Source organism: Sus scrofa, chromosome 7, assembly GCF_054392235.1.
Source record: "Sus scrofa isolate SSC_HxYL_T2T_F1_AM1 chromosome 7, Sscrofa_HxYL_maternal_Yorkshire_Landrace_v2.0, whole genome shotgun sequence".
NCBI lineage: Eukaryota > Metazoa > Chordata > Mammalia > Artiodactyla > Suidae > Sus > Sus scrofa.
This window is the reverse complement of record NC_139389.1, coordinates 56,748,707-56,766,159: the sequence shown is the minus strand read 5'-3', so window position 1 is coordinate 56,766,159 and position 17,453 is coordinate 56,748,707. Positions and strand designations below refer to the sequence as shown.

The 17,453-nt window shown below is 50.5% G+C and overlaps 1 protein-coding gene across 4 annotated transcripts in view; it reads left to right on the top strand.

Moving 5' to 3' along the window:
* RASGRF1 (Ras protein specific guanine nucleotide releasing factor 1) overlaps positions 1-17,453 on the top strand; it is a 125,546-nt gene that overhangs the window by 52,911 nt on the left and 55,182 nt on the right. For all 4 annotated transcript variants that reach the window (XR_014810299.1, XM_003128446.7, XM_084968391.1 and 1 more), the window contains exons 6-10: positions 6,449-6,528; positions 8,554-8,747; positions 9,224-9,333; positions 13,295-13,413; positions 15,569-15,729. Coding sequence is in view for 3 of the 4 variants with exons in the window: in XM_003128446.7 (XP_003128494.4) it covers positions 6,449-6,528; positions 8,554-8,747; positions 9,224-9,333; positions 13,295-13,413; positions 15,569-15,729 (664 nt within the window). In the remaining variant the exon portion in view is untranslated. The remainder of the gene's footprint in view (positions 1-6,448; positions 6,529-8,553; positions 8,748-9,223; positions 9,334-13,294; positions 13,414-15,568; positions 15,730-17,453) is intronic.

The following is a 17,453-nucleotide window of genomic DNA, read 5'->3' as shown; positions in this document are numbered from 1 at the left end:
ACATGCCATGGGTGGAGCCAAAAAAAAAAAAAAAGAGTATTCACACAAACTCATAGACTGTGTTCAAAAGTTGTTTGAAAAAAAAATCACAACATGATTTTATATTTTTATCTTTTAACAACTGCCTGGATCAGGTTAGATGCCTTTAACTAAGAATAAACAGGAGGAAAGTCCCCTCCTATACTGGTTGGCCCTCCAGGCCTCTGTGAGTCTTATTTCTCCTTTTCTATGTTGGACCTAACGTTGGCCATTGCCCAACTTAGCAGTCCATTGATCCTGGTCAAGATAGCAATCCTGATCAATCCTTAAGGCCTCCAGAAGATGGAATCCAGCCGTCATTGGAAACACTGACCTAGGATTGGGACCCGCCTCTTCTAGGTGTTGGAGGAGCAAATGAAAGTCCATGTAAAGCATCTAGCACAGAGCCCAGCATAGCTCCCAGGGCTCATAAGAGTTAGACGTTATCACCACAGTAAAGCTCCACTGTGATGCATCCTGTGAGAAACTGAATTCAAATCTAATGTGGAGGAAACACTTCCCAATTCATTCTATGAGACCAGCCTTACTCTAATACCAAAACCAGAAAAAATCATTGTGAGAAAAGGAAACTACAGACCAATATCACTCATGACCATAGATGCAAAATATTATCAAATTGAATCTAGAAATATATAAAAAGGATAATACATCATGACCAAGTAGAACTTACCCTAGGAATGCAAGGTTGGTTCAATATCGGAAACTCATCAAATATGTTTTACTATATCTTCTTACTGTATTAAAAAAACCAGTGATCATATCAATGGATGCAGATCTGATGTGACTGGCTTTTCTCCTCCACCCTAGCCCCTGTTCTCCTTTGGAAGTGAGCTGGAATTCTTACCTTTCCCTGTGGTGCATGGTAGGGTAGGAAAAAACTAGAAAATGATTGTGTTATAGTCATTCACACTTCACTATATGATCCACTAGGTATGTAAGACAGTATAAGCTTCGCCGTCTTCACTGCTCTGTTTTTTGTGAGCACAAAGAACAGCTGAAGTTCTTCCTCATTAACCTTATAGCAACCCCACACAGCGCTTTGCATGGCTGAATGTTTTGGAGTACACTCGCCATGTTAGGATAGTGCCTTGTGGGGCCTGCTTTGTGCCAGACTCTCTCTAAGCACTTGGCCTGTGTGATTTCCAATCCTCAGAGATGCTCCATGAAGCTGGCAGCAGAGCTTGGAGCTTAGAGAGGTGACAGAATGTGCTCAGGGTTCAGGTGGATTGTGATTTTAACCCAGGTAATGGGCCATTCTCCACTGTCCCCCCATCCTGGCTTCCAGAGTGTGGGCCATTACGGCACAGCTCTTGGCAGGTGCTCCCTCCCACTCCTGCACCATTAGAGAACTTTCCATTGTATGTGAGCCCAGCCTTCCCTCTTACAGTGTAAGTGCTGTGGAGGCAGGACCCAGGACATGAACCTCCTGGGTCTCCCCGCTCCTCCCGCAGTGCAGAGGTCTGTGTATCACAAGCCAAGGCCAGAGACTGCCAGCCCCCTCGTTAGAAGGCATTTCTGCACGTCGCTTTCCCTTAGATTTGCTTTGAGGCTGAAATACACAGCCACATCAGAAACCTGAGGCTAATCTGGTGATTTCATTTGCTGGAGCTCATTAAAAGAAATCCTTAAGAAGAGGGAGGCCTCTCTCCAGGTTGGCAGATTCTCAGAGGATGTTGCAGAGCTGGGGAGGGGGTGGATTGTGTGCTTCTCAAATAGAGCGAGAAGAAAGATCTTTGAACGAAACATCTGCAGCAGGTTTTGTTTATCCAAGATAAGGAGTGTGTAGACGTGGACTATTTCCCTTGAATAAAAGCCATGCCCACGACATGTGCTGGGAACCACAGGCATCGCGCTGTGATGAGAGGCATCCCGCCCAGGTGGCAGATGGTTCACATCTTGATGCCGGCTCTGATTGATTGGCAGTGGCTGCCTGGAGTCCTGGGTTGAGAAGGATGAGGAGGCTCCTCAGTTGGGAAGCATGCTGCCATCAGTTCGTCATGTCTGCATGGGCTGGGGAGTGAGGAGAGACAGGCAGAGGGTGAGGCAGGACTGACGAGGTTCTGGTTCTGCCCTTTGCTGGCTGAGCCCTGTCTACCTGTCTTGGCTTTGGGCAAGTCACACTCCTTTTTGGGCTCATGGAGGGAACCAGGCAACATGAGCATTTCCTAAGCAGACAGGTCACTTCTCCCTAGAACATTCTTCCCACCCAGCTGTCCTTTCTACTTTCCTTCTGACAGCCATCTCCTTCTTTTTCTTCATGTCTTTCCTTGGATGACATGTCCCTGACCTCCTCCCACACACCCCTTGTCAGAGCTGGCTTATGTTTCTGATTACATGTTCCCAGGGCCCCCATGCTGTCCCTTTTTGTAGCCTTCATCATACAGAAACAATGATTTCTTTGGGGTCTAGGTCCCCTGCTGGACTATAAATGTGTTGTGGGGAGGAACAGGGCCATAGAATACAGTTGCACCGGAGTTCCCGTCATGGCTCAGTGGTTAACGAATCCGACCAGGAACCATGAGGTTGCGGGTTCAATCCCTGCCCATGCTCAGTGGGTTAAGGATCCGGCGTTGCCGTGAGCTGTGGTGTAGGTTGCAGACGCGGCTCGGATCCCGCATTGCTGTGGCTCTGGTGTAGGCCAGCGGCTACAGCTCTGATTAGACCCCTAGCCTGGGAACCTCCATATGCCACGGAAGCGGCCCAAAGAAATAGCAAAAAGACAAAAAAAAAAAAAAAAAAAAAAAAAAAATACAGTTGCACCGGCTGTGCACTGCAAAATTCAGGGACAACATCCACATATAGTAGGGATCAGCAAACTTCTGTCAAGGGCCAAATAATAAATATTTTATTTATTTTTTTATTTATTTAATCTTTTTAGGGCTGCACCCTCAGCACATGGAGATTCCCAGGCTAGGGGTCGAATTGGAGCTACAGCTGCTGGCCTATGCCACAGCCACAGCAGCACCAGATCTGAGCTGTGTCTGGGACCTAAACCACAGCAACACTGGATCCCTAACCCACTGAGTGAGGCCAAGGATCAAACCCACATCCTCATGGATACTAGTCAGGTTTGTTACCGCTGAGCCACAATGGGAACTCCCAGATAGTAAATACTTTAGACCTTGTGGGCCAGAGGGTCTCTGTCAAAACTAAAATATAAATGAATGGGTGTGGCTAGGTTCCCATAAACCTTTATTTATGGACACTAAAATGGGAATCTCATATAATGTTTACATACCATAAAATATTCTCATTTTTTTCAACCATTTAAAATATAAAAATCCTTCTAAGTTTGCAGGCTGTACAAAAAAAGAAAGTGGGCCAGTATTCTGTATGGCAAGATTCCATGTCATTTTCACCCAGAACATGCTATAAATTTAATATAATTCCAATCAAAGTGCAGCCTAGCAAAGTGATTTTAAAGTTCCACTGAAGGAATAAATACATGTAAATAGATAATAATGTTCTGAAAAAAAGGACAATGAAAGAGATGTTTCCTACACTAATTAACATATATTATAAATGTTTATAAATCTATTAAAAGTAATGAAGACCATTGCCAGAATAAGCCAATAGATAATTAAAGTAAAATATAAAGTCCAGAAGCAGAGTTGGGTGTGTATGCGAATTTAGTAACAATAGGGAGTTCCCAGAAACAAATCCGACTAGGAACCATGAGGTTGCAGGTTTGATCCCTGGCCTCGTTCAGTGGGTTAAGGATCCGGTGTTGTCGAGGGCTGTGGTGTGGGTCGCAGATGTGGCTCAGATCCCGAGTTGCTGTGGCTGTGGTGTAGGCTGGTGGCTACAGCTCTGATTAGACCCCTAGGCTGGGAACCTCCATATGCCGCGAATGCAGCCCTAGAAAAGACAAAAAGACCAAAAAAAAAAAAAAAAATTTTAGTAACAATAAAAGGCAGCCTAGCAAAGCAGTAAAAATAGCTGGAGTATTTTTTTTTTATTTTGTTGGAGTATAGTTGATTTACAATGCTGTGTTCCTTTCAGGTGGACAGCACAGTGAATCAGCCATACAGAGACACAGATCCATTCTTTTTTCCTATATAGGTTATTACAGAACATTGAGTAGACCGCCCTGCACTATGCAGTAGGTCCTTGTTAGTTATCTATTTGTATGTATTAACAACATAGATAGCTGGAGTAGTTGATAAATAAAATTGGGCAATTGGCTAACCAAACTGAAGGAAGGATTTCATTTATATTCTTTATTCAATTCTACTCCAAAGTAAACTCGTTAAGTATTTATAAGTAAAAATGAGATAATAAAAAATATATATAGGCAGTCTAAGAGTGGGAAAAGGCATGATGTCCAGGGTGGGGCGGGGGGGACAGAATGAAAACAGTGCCATTTCATAGGGTGTGATGGAAAAGCTTCAAAAAACACCAGACACAAAATTGGCGGGCAAATAGCTGAGAAAACTGTCTGCAGTGTATATGTTAGATGGTATGCCTAATGTAGAGTGTCGTTTGAAATTAATAAAAGAAGCTCAAATGATCTCATGCCACTTTGTGTGGAATCATTGGTACCTGCCTCCAGTTCAGAGAATGCCGCCTCTGTACTTAGACTTATTCATTGGCAGCGATCAAATCCCAGTCTGTGGTTTGGGGATCAGACACAATGTATTCAAATTCACATAGGTCTTTAGCACCAACAAAATTAAGGAACAATGCATAGCTAAATGAATTAATGTGGACAGGTCCAAAATTATAAAACTCAATGAAAAAAAGAATTTTGCAGAATAAGAAATTCACTAGATCATATAAATAAATCAAAACATTTTAAAAATTAAAATAAATAAAACTAATAAAAGAGAAAATAGTAAGTGGACATGAGTTGACAGTTCCCCAAAGAAGAAATTCAGGCAGCCAGTACAAAGGAAAAATGTTCAACCAACCCACAAACAATAATTTTTTTAAGCAAATCAAGTCAAAATGAGATCATTTTTTCTTACTAGATGGGTAACAGTGGTAGTTTCTGAGTAATAAGATTACAAGTGAAATTTGCCCAGTTTATAGTACTTTTTTTTTTCTTTGCTTTTTTTTAGAGCTGTACCTGCAGCATATGGAGGTTCCCAGGCTAGGGGTCTCCAAGGTATAGGAGCCCAGGTGATGGGCAGGGGCACAGGAGTGGGGCAGAAACTGCTGGGAGGGCAGGGAGAAGGGCCTGCTGTAGGAAGCAGCAGAAGCTGGCCTCTCTCTCTCTCTCTGTTCACACCTGGTCTGGGGCCAGTTGCTTGGGGAGCAGTGAGGCCGGGTGCAGCAGGACCCAGTGAGAAGGTATGCGCCAAAGCAGCACTCCAGAGACTCTGAGTTTCCTTCCCCCACCACCCCCTGCCCCAACAGATGGCAGAGCTGCAGCTGAGGCCACAGCCACAGCCATGGCAACACCGGATCCTTAGCCCCCTGATCCAGGCCAGGGATTGAAGCCACATCCTCACAGAGACAACATTGGTCCTGAACCTGCTGAGTCACAACAGGAATTCCTTATCTTGTTTTTCTACCCTTTCCCCCAAAAAAGGGATGATGGAGAGCTAGCATTTGCCGAGTATCTACTATACACCAGTGGACACATAATACTTTCAGCAGATACCTCATTTCACCTCCATGTCTTACACAGAAGGACCTGTGGTTCAGAGATGTCAAGCATCTTGCTCAAGGTCACAGAGCTGGGCAGGGAGAAGAGGCAGAGTGGGGCCCCATTCTGTGTGGGTCTCAAACCCTACCTCTTCTCACATCATCAGTGGTTTTTCCTCTGGAATGTTCTCCAGAGTCCTGAGTTCCTCCAGGACACCTCAAGGCACTCCCCCGCTGGTGAGGACTTGAGGGGGCAAGGGAGGCTGGCAGCCCGCCTCTGCCACCGGCCTTTGACTGCATGCTTAGCAGAGCCTGTGCTGTCACCATCCTGCAATTCTTTCTTTTTTCTTTCTTTTTCTTTTTTGTCTTTTTAGGGCCACACCCAGGGCATATGGAGGCTCCCAGGCCAGCGGTCAAATCGGAGCTGTAGCCGCCGGCCTACACCACAGCCACAGCAACGCCGGGTCCTTAACCCACTGAGCGAGGCCAGGGATCGAACTTGCATCCTCATGCACACCAGTCAGGTTCATTAACCACTGAGCCATGATGGGAACTCCACCACTGAGCCATGATGGGAACTTCACCATCCTGAAATTTTTAATCATTTGTTAGCAAGGGGTCCGTGGATTCCTTTTGCATTGGGCCCCACAAATTTTATAGTCCATCCCACTGATGAGATCTGCATGCCTGGTCTCACCTGAGAAGGCTTGCTGCTCTAGTCCTCCCATGGGGCCCTCAGCTCCCCTGGACCTGGGGGAAGGGACACCTGGAGGGACAGGACCTCCCTCAGCCAGAGCTTAGGCTGTGCTTTCTCTTTCAGTGAGACCATCATGTTTTTGCACCAGATCTTTTACCAAGGTCTGAAGGCCCGCATCTCCAGCTGGCCCACTCTGGTCCTGGGTGAGTAGCAGTCCTGGCAGAGGTCCCCAGCCCCACTTGAGAAGTCCCTCTGCAGGGGCCACCCCTCCTGGCTGGCAGCCCATTTGTCCTTCCAGAGTGTGACAGCGTGGCCCCTTAAAAACTCACAGGACCCCTCGGAGGGAGCAGAAGAGGAAAGAGAAGTTGGCAAAAGCTATGTTTCTAGGAGGAAGCGATGTATTTTTAGTTGCTTATCTGCTTTTCCCTTTTAAAAATAATGTATATATGTACCCATTTGAGAAATTTCGAGAATCCAGAAAAGTAGGAGAGGTTTAAAAATACCAACCATCGTTCTGCTTCCCAAAGATAACTACTGTAAACACTCAGATTTGTTTCCTTCCAATTTTTTTTTCTATGCGTAGATCTCAGGGTTTTTTTTTTCCCATTTTACATAATTGCAAACATGCTGAATATAGAATCTGAATCTTGCTGTGTTTTTTTTTTTTTTTGCTTAACATTATTGCCTAAGTGTTTTCTCAAACTGAAAGCGTGCTTTTTGATGGCTGCATAATGCTCCAGTGCCCCATGATCCTGCCACCATTGCCCTTTGTTGGCTCTTAAACTTATTCCACTTTTTTGCTATTAGAAATAACCACCTCTGCACATGGAGTGGTCTCCAAATTGGAGAGCGTTTCCCTGAGATAGGTGTCCAAAAGTAGAACTACTGAAACAATGGGCATAAACTCCAGCTCCAGACACCTTGCCTTGTCGCTCTCCAAGCCCTCACCTCCATGAATGATGTCCAGGGTACCTCCCACACTAGGTATCATCTTCTTTTCACTTAATTCCATAGGGCAAGGTGAGTATTGGTGTCACTTCTTCTATGGAGTTGAGGGATCAGGCTCAGGGAGGTGAAGGGACAGCTGAGGCTGCGGGGACTCCCTGCCCATGGGCCAGGAGGCTTCCAGGGGGAGCAGGGCTATTTTGATTTTTCTCAAGTCAGAAACCCCCATTTTCTCCAGGATAAAATCAAGAAGCAGCCCTGGAAAAATAGTCACTCTGTTGACAGTGCTGTCCATTGGGCAATTAGATCCCCTATATGAGAGCTCCCACTTAGAGTTCGCAAGGAAAACCTGTCTTTCTTCTTTCCTGGGGTTTGTAAGCAGAGGCTTCAATGGGTCCATCCCATCCCTGCAAGTACTGAAGGGCAGGTTCGGGCTCTCGGGAGCTGGAAAGGCAGGATATTAGATGTCCAGGAGGCTGAGACATAGGCCAGCAGAGAATCCACTTCACTGAGCCAGGGCTGCAGATCCTGAGAGGTCTAGAAAGACGGGAACAGATGGACAAAAGGATGAACAGGTGAAGGGACAGAGACACAGGAGGGCATGACACGTGGCAGAAAGCCCTGGAATGGGGGAGTCGGGAAACCCGGTTCCAGGCCAGCCACTGACTCACCTTGTGACCTCAGGGGATCACAGTCACAGATGGGACACTGGGAGGGAGGCCTCTGGGGGAGCCCTCAGCAAGACAGCGTGGCAGAACCAGGGCACCGGGGTTGCGGGGGAGTGGACTGCAATGCAGTTACCACGGAGGCCTCAGCCATTTGGCTGGAAGCCCTGGGCCTGAGGTGACCCTTCTGGGATGTCCCCCATTGAGGCAGGGGCTGGCCCTTACACCCCCACCTGGACCCATCATTGGGCCCAGCTTGTGCAAGGCAGCTTCCTCCAGCTGAGAGCAGTTCCTGGCCTGGGAGGACCCAGCTGGAGTCACCAGCACTGATGGCAGCTGTGGGACAAGGGCCTGGGTCCTGGAGGAGGTCCAGGGGGCACCCCGCAGTATCCTCTTCACCTCCTCTCTCTGACCCTCCAGTATACAGGCGTCAGACTAGACAGGGTCCCCATCTCAGTGATTTGTGATCCTGATGTGGTCCCAGTGCTTGGGGCCACCTCATCTGCCCCAAGAGACGGCAGTAATGTCAGACTGGGTTCCAAAGGCAGGGATCTCTCTGGGGCGGGGCTTTGAGGCTGGCCCCGCCCCCGCCGTCTGCTGAGCCCCGCCTCCTTCCAGCCGACCTGTTCGACATCCTGCTGCCCATGCTCAACATCTACCAGGAGTTTGTCCGCAACCACCAGTACAGCCTGCAGATCCTTGCCCACTGCAAACAGAACCGCGACTTTGACAAGCTGCTGAAGCACTACGAGGCCAAGCCCGACTGCGAGGAGAGGACGCTGGAGACCTTCCTCACCTACCCCATGTTCCAGGTGGCGCCGGGCTCCGACTGCCAGGGCGCATGCCCGGGGCGGGGACGGGGCGGGGGCGCTGTGGGTGAGCAGGTGCTAGGCACACAAGACCCAGGGGTGCCACGATGATGAGGACCATGGCCCTGCCTGGAAAATGGGGTTAAAGCTAGCCCTCAACTCTGGCTGGTGGATCCGGAGTCCAAATCCCAGCTCTGCCTCTTGCTGGGCAGAACCTCAAGCTCTAAGCGCTCATTCTAGACAAGACCCAGGAACTGAGAACCTGCAAGAGTCTGTTCAGATGAGCAGTGGGTGTCCTTCCGGAAGCCCGGAGCTGAGAGCCTCATTTTCTGCCCTCCCCACCCCTCTCTCTCTCCCCACACACCCCCTGCTCTGTCTCTGGGCCTCTTTCTTGCTTCATCACTGTCTCTCTCTGCCTGTCTCTCTCTCTGTCCTTCACTCCTGCCTCTGTCCGTGGCCCCTGTCTCTCCCCGCTGCAGATCCCCAGGTACATCCTGACGCTGCACGAGCTCCTGGCCCACACCCCTCATGAGCATGTGGAGCGCAACAGCCTGGACTACGCCAAGTCCAAACTGGAGGAACTGTCCAGGTGAGCTGGCTTTGGGTGCCCCACGCCAGGCCCAGGATAAGGGTGTGTCCCCCCTCCCACGCCGGAGTTTGCTCAGCCTCAAATTACGGTAAAGGCTTGTGTTCTGGTTGGGATTCTGAGGGATGGGGTCCCACAGCCCGTTTCACCTGGAATCACGGTCCCCAGGAGCAGCCTGAGGGGCTTACAGCTCAAGCCCAAGTGGGTACCGGGTGAGATGCCTTGGGTGCTGTGCTGTCCCTGGCACAGATGGGGTCCAGGGAAGGGCACTGGACACTCAATGGGCCCATCTCCCAGGATAGATCTGCCCAGGCACTCTCTGCCCATTTCCTTGGTTTTCCAGTGTTGCTATGTCAAAACCTGTGGCTTTAGGAGCCCCAGGGGGTCCAGCAGGCAGTGTCAGTCGGTGCACAGGCCATGGCTGGTCCAATGTCAGAGGCCACAGCCTCCCCCGCCACACTTCAGTCCCCCAAACCCAGGGAACTTCTTCCTCACGGGCAGGAGCAGAGGGACCGGGCAGGAGGCACTGCCAACGCCCCAGGCATCAGGTGACTTGGCTACACCAGGTGTGGCCCTGGTCACGAGGAGGTACAGACTCTGGTGTGTTCTGAAGACGGTACCTGCAGGAATTTCTGATGGATGAGATACGGGGAGAGAGAGAGAGGATTGGGTCAAGGGTGATTCTGGAGATTTTGGCTGAGCAGCCAGAAGGATAGCATTGCCTTTAAGCAGGATGGAGAACCTGCAGGACAGGCAGATGTGGAGGGGAAGCCTTGCTCCCTTCGCTGGAACTTTACTGGGGACATGTTGAACCTGAGAGGGACAATGGCAGTGGAGATGACAAGAAGGGAGTTGGTGTTTGAGTCCAGAGTTTAGAGAGGCGAGACTGACTGTCAGCTCAGAGATGGTATTTCAAGTCACCAGACTAGGGAGATCACCAAGGGAGTAAGTTTAGGCAGGAATGAGATACGAACCAAGGGCCAAGCCCTGGGGTCTCCATCGTGGAGGCCAGTTGATGAGGAGGGTCCTTGTGCTCAGAGATGGGCTGCCAGGAGCTGCAAAGGAGGACTGGTCTGCAGGGTATGGGATCCAGCCCTGCCCGGGGCCCTGCTGGCTACTCAGAGCCCGAAACAGCTTTCCAAGGCAATGAGGGGCAGCCAGTGAGGCCACGGCTCCCAGCGGGGCAGAGGAAGGACCGGACAGAATCAGGGCTCTTCCTTTGTCCCACCTGGTCACCTGCACCTGGCCCCAAATCCAGCCCTAACAGCACAGAAGAGCTTTTTCTCATCGTGTGACAGTGGCCTTTCCTCCTCCTGCGCCCTCCCCTGGGGTCTGAGCAAAGCTCCAGCTGGACAGGAAGCAGGCAGATAAGCATCCCCTTTCTGGCTTTGCTCAGAAACGCTGTGCCACTTGGGGCTGACTTTCTCTTAACCCCGGCCTTTTCCCCACTTTGTCCCCTGAACCCCTAATTCCTGGGCTCCCTAATAACCCAGGTCCTCACTTCTGGTTACCCCAGGAGCTGTGGTCCCTGGAAACCCATGCTGCCTCCCCAGAATCCCCCAGCTCCCTGCTCTGCATGTGCCACATAGGTCCCCTCAAACCTCAGCCTGGGGCTGCCACTTACCCTGAGCAGCTGAGGTTTACACATGTCTCACGGCAAAACTACTTTTGCGATCTTAGAACCACTCCTTTATTTTCTAGCAAATCTAGCCTCTTGAGCAAAATCCCCCCCCTCATGATGAGAGATGGCTTCTGGTTGTCTTTGGCCACTTCCAAACAGGAATCCCTTTCCACAGAACGACATATGCCAGAAAGGTGCCTCCCTGTCCTGTGTCTTTTCTAGAAGAGTCTAAAGCCTGGGCTTCTGAGAAGAGCACTACTGGGGGAGGGCGGTGGGGGCCAAGGCTCCTAAGGCCAAGACCTCATCTGGTAACCAGGAAAAAAAGGATTACAATGTACCCGCTTTTTTGCCATAACGCTTTTGCAGCCGTGATTATGCAACAGTGACCACTATCCTTTATTCAAGCACCTGCCCCATGTGAGGCATGAGGACAGCCCTTGAAATACATTATTTTCCATCCACACCCCAGCAGTCTGCAGATGCAGAAACTGAGGATTAGAGGGGTTGAGTAATTTGTTCAACATCATGCTGACTCCACGCATCACAGCCCCAGCTCCACCAAGTGTCATCTCTCATTGTTGTAGGGTTTAAATTGGATAATGTCTGTGGGAGAACTTTGTAAGCCGCATGCATATAAATCAGCCCTTCTAGTGGTCTTAACTGTGGAATTTCAAGCATCAGCAAATAAAGAGGCTTTGTGCTTTCCTTCGAGTAGGTGAGGTACTTTTTCTTGACCCCCTCCCTCCCAAAATTGCTACTCTTCTAAGACTCCTAGAAACCCATCAAGGGTCATAGCAAAGTTGGCACCTTGCACCTACCTTTTCTGCAGCAACGCTGTTTTTTCAAAGCAGTTAAATAGTGCCACCTGCTGGAGAGAACGGGTGTTACAGCAGCCCGAACAGGGACCAGAAGGAGTTGTCTGTGTTCTCAGATGAAGGGGCAAGCTGTGTTCTGCTTCTCTGCCAGTTGTGCCAGAGCCTATGGAAGAAAAGCGAAGTCACTCTTTCCCTGAGCCAGCCGGATTGTCAGGCACTTCAAAAATAAACTATTTCAATAAAAACAAGCCTTGTAAACTTGTTAATTAAAAATAAGCTTTTAACATGCAGAACTTACTTTAAAAATAAAAATCAAAACTAAAAATAAATAAACAAACTATTCCAGAACCCAAATATTAAGGAAACAACCATATAAAGAGTGTTCAGAGGGAAGAAACAGCTAGGAGAAATTTCCCTGAGGCTGGAATGAACGTGCTTATTCTGTGGATGGAAATAAGGCCAGTAGTGGGATGAGGGGCAAGATAATGAACAAAGGATGTCTCCTCCGAATCCTGTTCTCCCTCTTCCATGTTGTTCAGACTTTTAAAAAAATTTTTTTATTGTTATGTCCCCAATACAACTTTTTTTTCTACTGTACAGCATGGCAACCCAGTTACACATACATGTATACATTCTGTTTTCTCCCATTATCATGCTCTGTCATAAGTGACTAGACATAATTCTCAGTGCTATACAGCAGGATCTCATTGCTAATCCATTGCAAAGGCAATAGTTTGCATCTATTAGCCCCAAGCTCCCAATCCATCCCACTCCCTCCCTCTCCCCCTTGGCAACCACAAGTCTATTCTCCATGTCCATGATTTTCTTTTCTGTGGAAAGGTTCATTTGTGCTGTGTATTAGAGTCCAGATATAAGTGATAGTATACTGTATTTGTCCTTCTCTTTCTGACTTACTTCACTGAATTTGAGAGTCACTGGTTCCATCCATGTTGCTGCAAATGGCATTAGTTTGTTCTTTTTAATGGCTGAGTAATATTCCATTGTGTATATATACCACATCTTCCTAATCCAGTCATCTGTCAATGGACATTTGGGTTGTTTCCATGTCTTGGCTATTGTGAATAGTGCTGTAGTGAACATGTGGGTGCATGCATGTTCAGACTTTTTTTTCTTTTTTTTTTTTGGCCATGTCTGTGGGGCATGTAGAAGTTCCCAGGCCAGGGATCGAACCTGCACCACAGCTGCAGCCCAAGCCACAGCAGCGACAATGCCAGATCCCTAAACCCCTGCATCAGCAGGGAACTCCGATTCAGACTTCTACACCAGACAGACGTGCTTCCCAGCTGTCAGCCTCCATTTCCTTTCTCTGCCTCCTTGGACTGTCAGAGGATAAACAGATCATGCCTGTAACGTGCACACCCACAGCGGGCACTCCCTAGGTGTCCGCGCTCTCCCGCTTCATGGCCACAAGCTCCATCTGGGAATCCTGGGTGCCAGGCTTTCTTCCTAGGTCTAGTCTGGGGGATGGAGGCAGCCCGTCTCTGACTGTCCTTTCCTGTCCCCACAGGATAATGCATGATGAAGTAAGCGAAACAGAGAACATCCGAAAAAACCTGGCCATTGAGCGCATGATCATCGAAGGATGTGAGATCCTCCTGGACACCAGCCAGACCTTCGTCAGACAAGGTATGGCCTCTGCGCCCCACCCCCACCCCCGACCCCCCGCCAGGTGGGCCTTGGGGACACCCCCCCTTTGGTTTGGCTGCCTCATGCCCAAACCTGCCAGCGCGATGGCAGAGTATTCCGGGACCGCCGGGGGGGTGTGACAGCTATATGTAGGTGTCAGCATCTATACATGTAAATGCAGATATTATTGGTTTTCACAGTTTCCCTGTTTCCAGATGCAAACATGATTCCTCCCAGATGGCCTTGGTTTGTCTACTGTACGTCCTAGTAAACACGGACTGCCTCCCTCTCCCTCACTTGGGGGGAGAGAGTAGGGGGCGGAGGATGGAGACAGATTGCGACCGGCCCACGAATCACCAGCATTTTCAGCATCCGAGAGTGACTTGCGTGGGTGCACCTCTCTGTCCTTTGCTCGGCATCCTTGGCCTCGTGGGGGAGGCCGTGATCGCAGTGGTTCTTGTGAGTGGATCTCCCTCACCTTTGGGCCTCAGGGACCATGTTGAGAGGCACAGCCTTGTTGAGAGGGCCTTGTAGAGGTTCCCTGTGGCCCAGAGAACTGACTTCCAACTCAGGGATGTTAGAGCTGCGATGCCTTTAAGGTCACCTCATTCAGATCCTACCTCCTGTGGGAAACTCAGCTTCTTTCTGGTCATGTGCCCCAGCGGTGACTCCACTGCAGGATGGATCTCCTGCCTGCCTTCTCTCTAGTCCTGGGAGTCTCTGACAAGGTGAAACTTACCACACCTCCTGCTGCCCTGTGCAGCTGCCTCTGGGCTCTGCTGCCCTTAGCCTGAGGATCCTCAGCTTGGAGTTTGCTCTGAGCCCCTGCCTGTGGCCCTGTGTCCTTCCCCCAGGCCCACCCTGGGACCTGCTGAGCCTGGAGCCAGCTTAGACTGTCTCCCAGCTCCCCTTGAGCTGTGCTGTGCCCAAGCTGGAGGTGGCCCCAAGAACGACCTCTCCTAGGGTGGGCAGTGTCCCCCCCACCCAGACCAGGAATCTGCTCCATCATCCTGAGTCAAAGCAGTTCCTCCCTTCCCAGGGAGTGGGCTGGACCTGAGGACCAGACAGGGGGACCCATCAGGCCCTTTATCACTTAGTCGACTGTGCATCCCGCCCCATTCATGCCCGGTCAACTCGTGGCTCCAGGGATGCCCAGGGAATAGACCCTGGCCTGCCTGCCAGAAGCTGACTGTGCAGGGAAGAAGGAGTCAGGATACAGGCAAGGATTCCAGGCAGCGATGGACATGGCCAGGAGGCAGAGTGGTGGCCCAGAGCCTCCTGGGGAAAGTCAGGGAGGACTTCCCGAAGAGGCAGCACCGGAGTCGAGTCTTGAAGGAGAAGTAGCAGTTTTGCAGGGTTGCAGGGTGATGGGTTGAAGCGAGGGCTTTCCAGGCCAAGGAGTGAGCAGCATTCGGGGAGCCAGAGGTAAACTGACCTTGACCTAGGTTTGGGGCAGAGAAGGGGGGAGACAGGTCAAGAGAGGAGATGTGCTGAAGCTGAACCACTGAGGGCCTTGGATGCCTGAGTCCTGGGGACAGTGAGAAGCTCCTGGAGTCAGTGGGGGAAGGAGGCCTAGAGTGCATGTTTTGGGGATGGGGGTCCAGAGTAAGGACAGCAGATGAGGTCATCCTAGGCACCTGCCCTGCCAAGTAGTAGCTTCCTAGGGCACTGTGTTGGGGATTGGGCAACTCTCTCTGGGCTCTACAGCGAAGCATGCTGAGATTGATTGGTCATGCCTGCAGTGGCTCAGGCAGCAGGCGTCCAGGGTATCTTGTTAATCTCCATGGATCAGAGCCGGCTCCCCACTTGTTCGGCCTCCTGCCACACCCGGACCCCAACCCGGTCCTGCATTCTCACTCTACAGACTGTGTCCTTTAGGATTCCTTTGATGTCCAAGGCCCTGACCCCAGCTGGGAGGTCCAGGGGTCCTGCTTGGAGCTTCTCTGTTCATCCTCCACCCCCCGACCCCCACCATCCAGCTCCAAGGAGGGCCTGGAGGGAGTGTCCAAGGTGTGTGTTTGTACCAAGAGCTAGGATGGGCTTGTCCCACTGCCACAGCCGCTGGCATCGCAAGCCCATGTGCAACCTCAGAGCCGGGTCAGAGTGGAGGGTCATTCTGGGAGACGCACCCAGGGTCTCTATCCTCTGTCCACAGGTTCCCTCATCCAGGTGCCCATGTCCGAAAAGGGCAAGATCACCCGGGGTCGCCTGGGTTCTCTGTCCCTAAAGAAAGAGGGTGAGCGGCAGTGCTTCCTGTTTTCTAAGCATCTGATCATCTGTACCAGAGGCTCTGGCGGGAAGCTTCACCTGACCAAGGTAAGGATAGCAGGGGTGGAGCTATTGAGGCTGGAGGCCCAGGGGATCATGGTAGACACTGCCCTTGACCACAGGGGTCCTGGCTGACCCTGACCGTGGGCCCAGATGGTGGGCAGGGGTGTCAGAGACATGAGTGTACATGTGCACCCCCTGGTCTGGCTGGAGGCTTGGAATGAGGCCATTGACTTTCTCCTAGTGAAATCATGGGAAATGGGTATGAAGACGCCTAAAGGCACCCACACAACTGGGTCTCGGGGTGGAGGAGCCAGGGGGTCCAGACAAGCCCGGAAAAGGCCCATGTGTGTGTGTATGACGGGCTGATGAAGGATGGTCGCCCCTGGCTGCAGGCAGAGCAGCACCCAGAGCCTGTATCTCATTTCCTGCCCAAAAAAGCTCAGACAGGCCCCCTCTTGACACCTTCAGGTGCTCACTCCCCCAGCCCAAGGGACCCCAGGCTATATCTGCTGCTCCCCACCAGGGCGCATGGCTTATGGTGCTGCTCTGAGCTCAGGATCTGGTCTAGCCTCTGTCTCCTACCTTGTATGACCCTAGAAACCTCCCACCCCGTCTACACTGCACTTCCTCATCTGCGAAGCAGGGTTGAGCGTCCTCACCAGAGGCGGTGCGGAGGCAGGCGGATGGCTGTTAGTCTGCTCTGGATAATTGGGAGTTCTTGCTTCTGCAAGCTCCGGTCTCCCCAGCAGTATGTCCATCCCCATGGATGCTCGCTTAGGCAGATCTCAAATCCCAACTCGCCGTGGCCTGGAAGGGTCCAGAAGGTGCCCTTAATTAAGCTGAAGCATCAGGGAAACCATTCTTCCAGACCCTGGAAGCCTGGCCTGTCATATCCTGCAGAGCTAATAGATCAAGCCCTGGCTTCGGGGAATATACTGCTTATGTTAACATGTCGACAAATTAGTTGGTTGGCTGCACAAGGGGAAATTAATTTACAAATGTTGAATACTCCCATTTCAACCAAATTATCTATCAAGGAATGCCTTCATTATTTATTAGGTCTGGAGTTTTTGCTGGGAAGATCTCTGTCCAGGCTTGGATGTAGGGGGCCTGGTTCCCCCAGCAGGTGCAGGGGTTGGGAGGAGTCAATAGGGGCGGGTCGAACTGGAGACTTTCAGTCAGCTTTTTAGTCTGAAAGCACATATCCCATGATTTATGTTTCTTAGTTTTATCTTATTTTGTTTTGGAGGCTGGTGGGTTTATTTGTTTGAGGGGTTTTTGGTTTTTGTTTTTTTTTGCCTTTTCTAGGGACACTCCCGCGGCATATGGAGGTTCCCAGGCTAGGGGTCGAATCGGAGCTGTAGCTGCCAGCCTACACCACAGCCACAGCAACGTGGGATCCAAGCTGTGTCTGCGACCTACACCACAGCCGGCAACGCTGGGTCCTTAACCCACTGAGCAAAGCCAGGGATGGAACCCGCAACCTCATGGTTCCTAGTCAGATTCGTTAACCACTGAGCCACGACGGAAACTCCTATTTGTTTGAGTTTTAAAAGTCTCTTAGATCCTGGGGAAGAACATGGAATCCAAGAGCTACTCAAGTTCTAGCCCTGCCACGTGGTAGTGACCTCCTCAAGCCTCAGTTTACTAGTCTGCAAAATGGGAGTGAAAATATCTACCTGACAAGAGTGCGGTAAGGATTAAGTGAGGAAGTGGTTGCAAAGCACACGAGCCCATGCCAGGTACATAGTAAATGCTCAGTAAGTAAC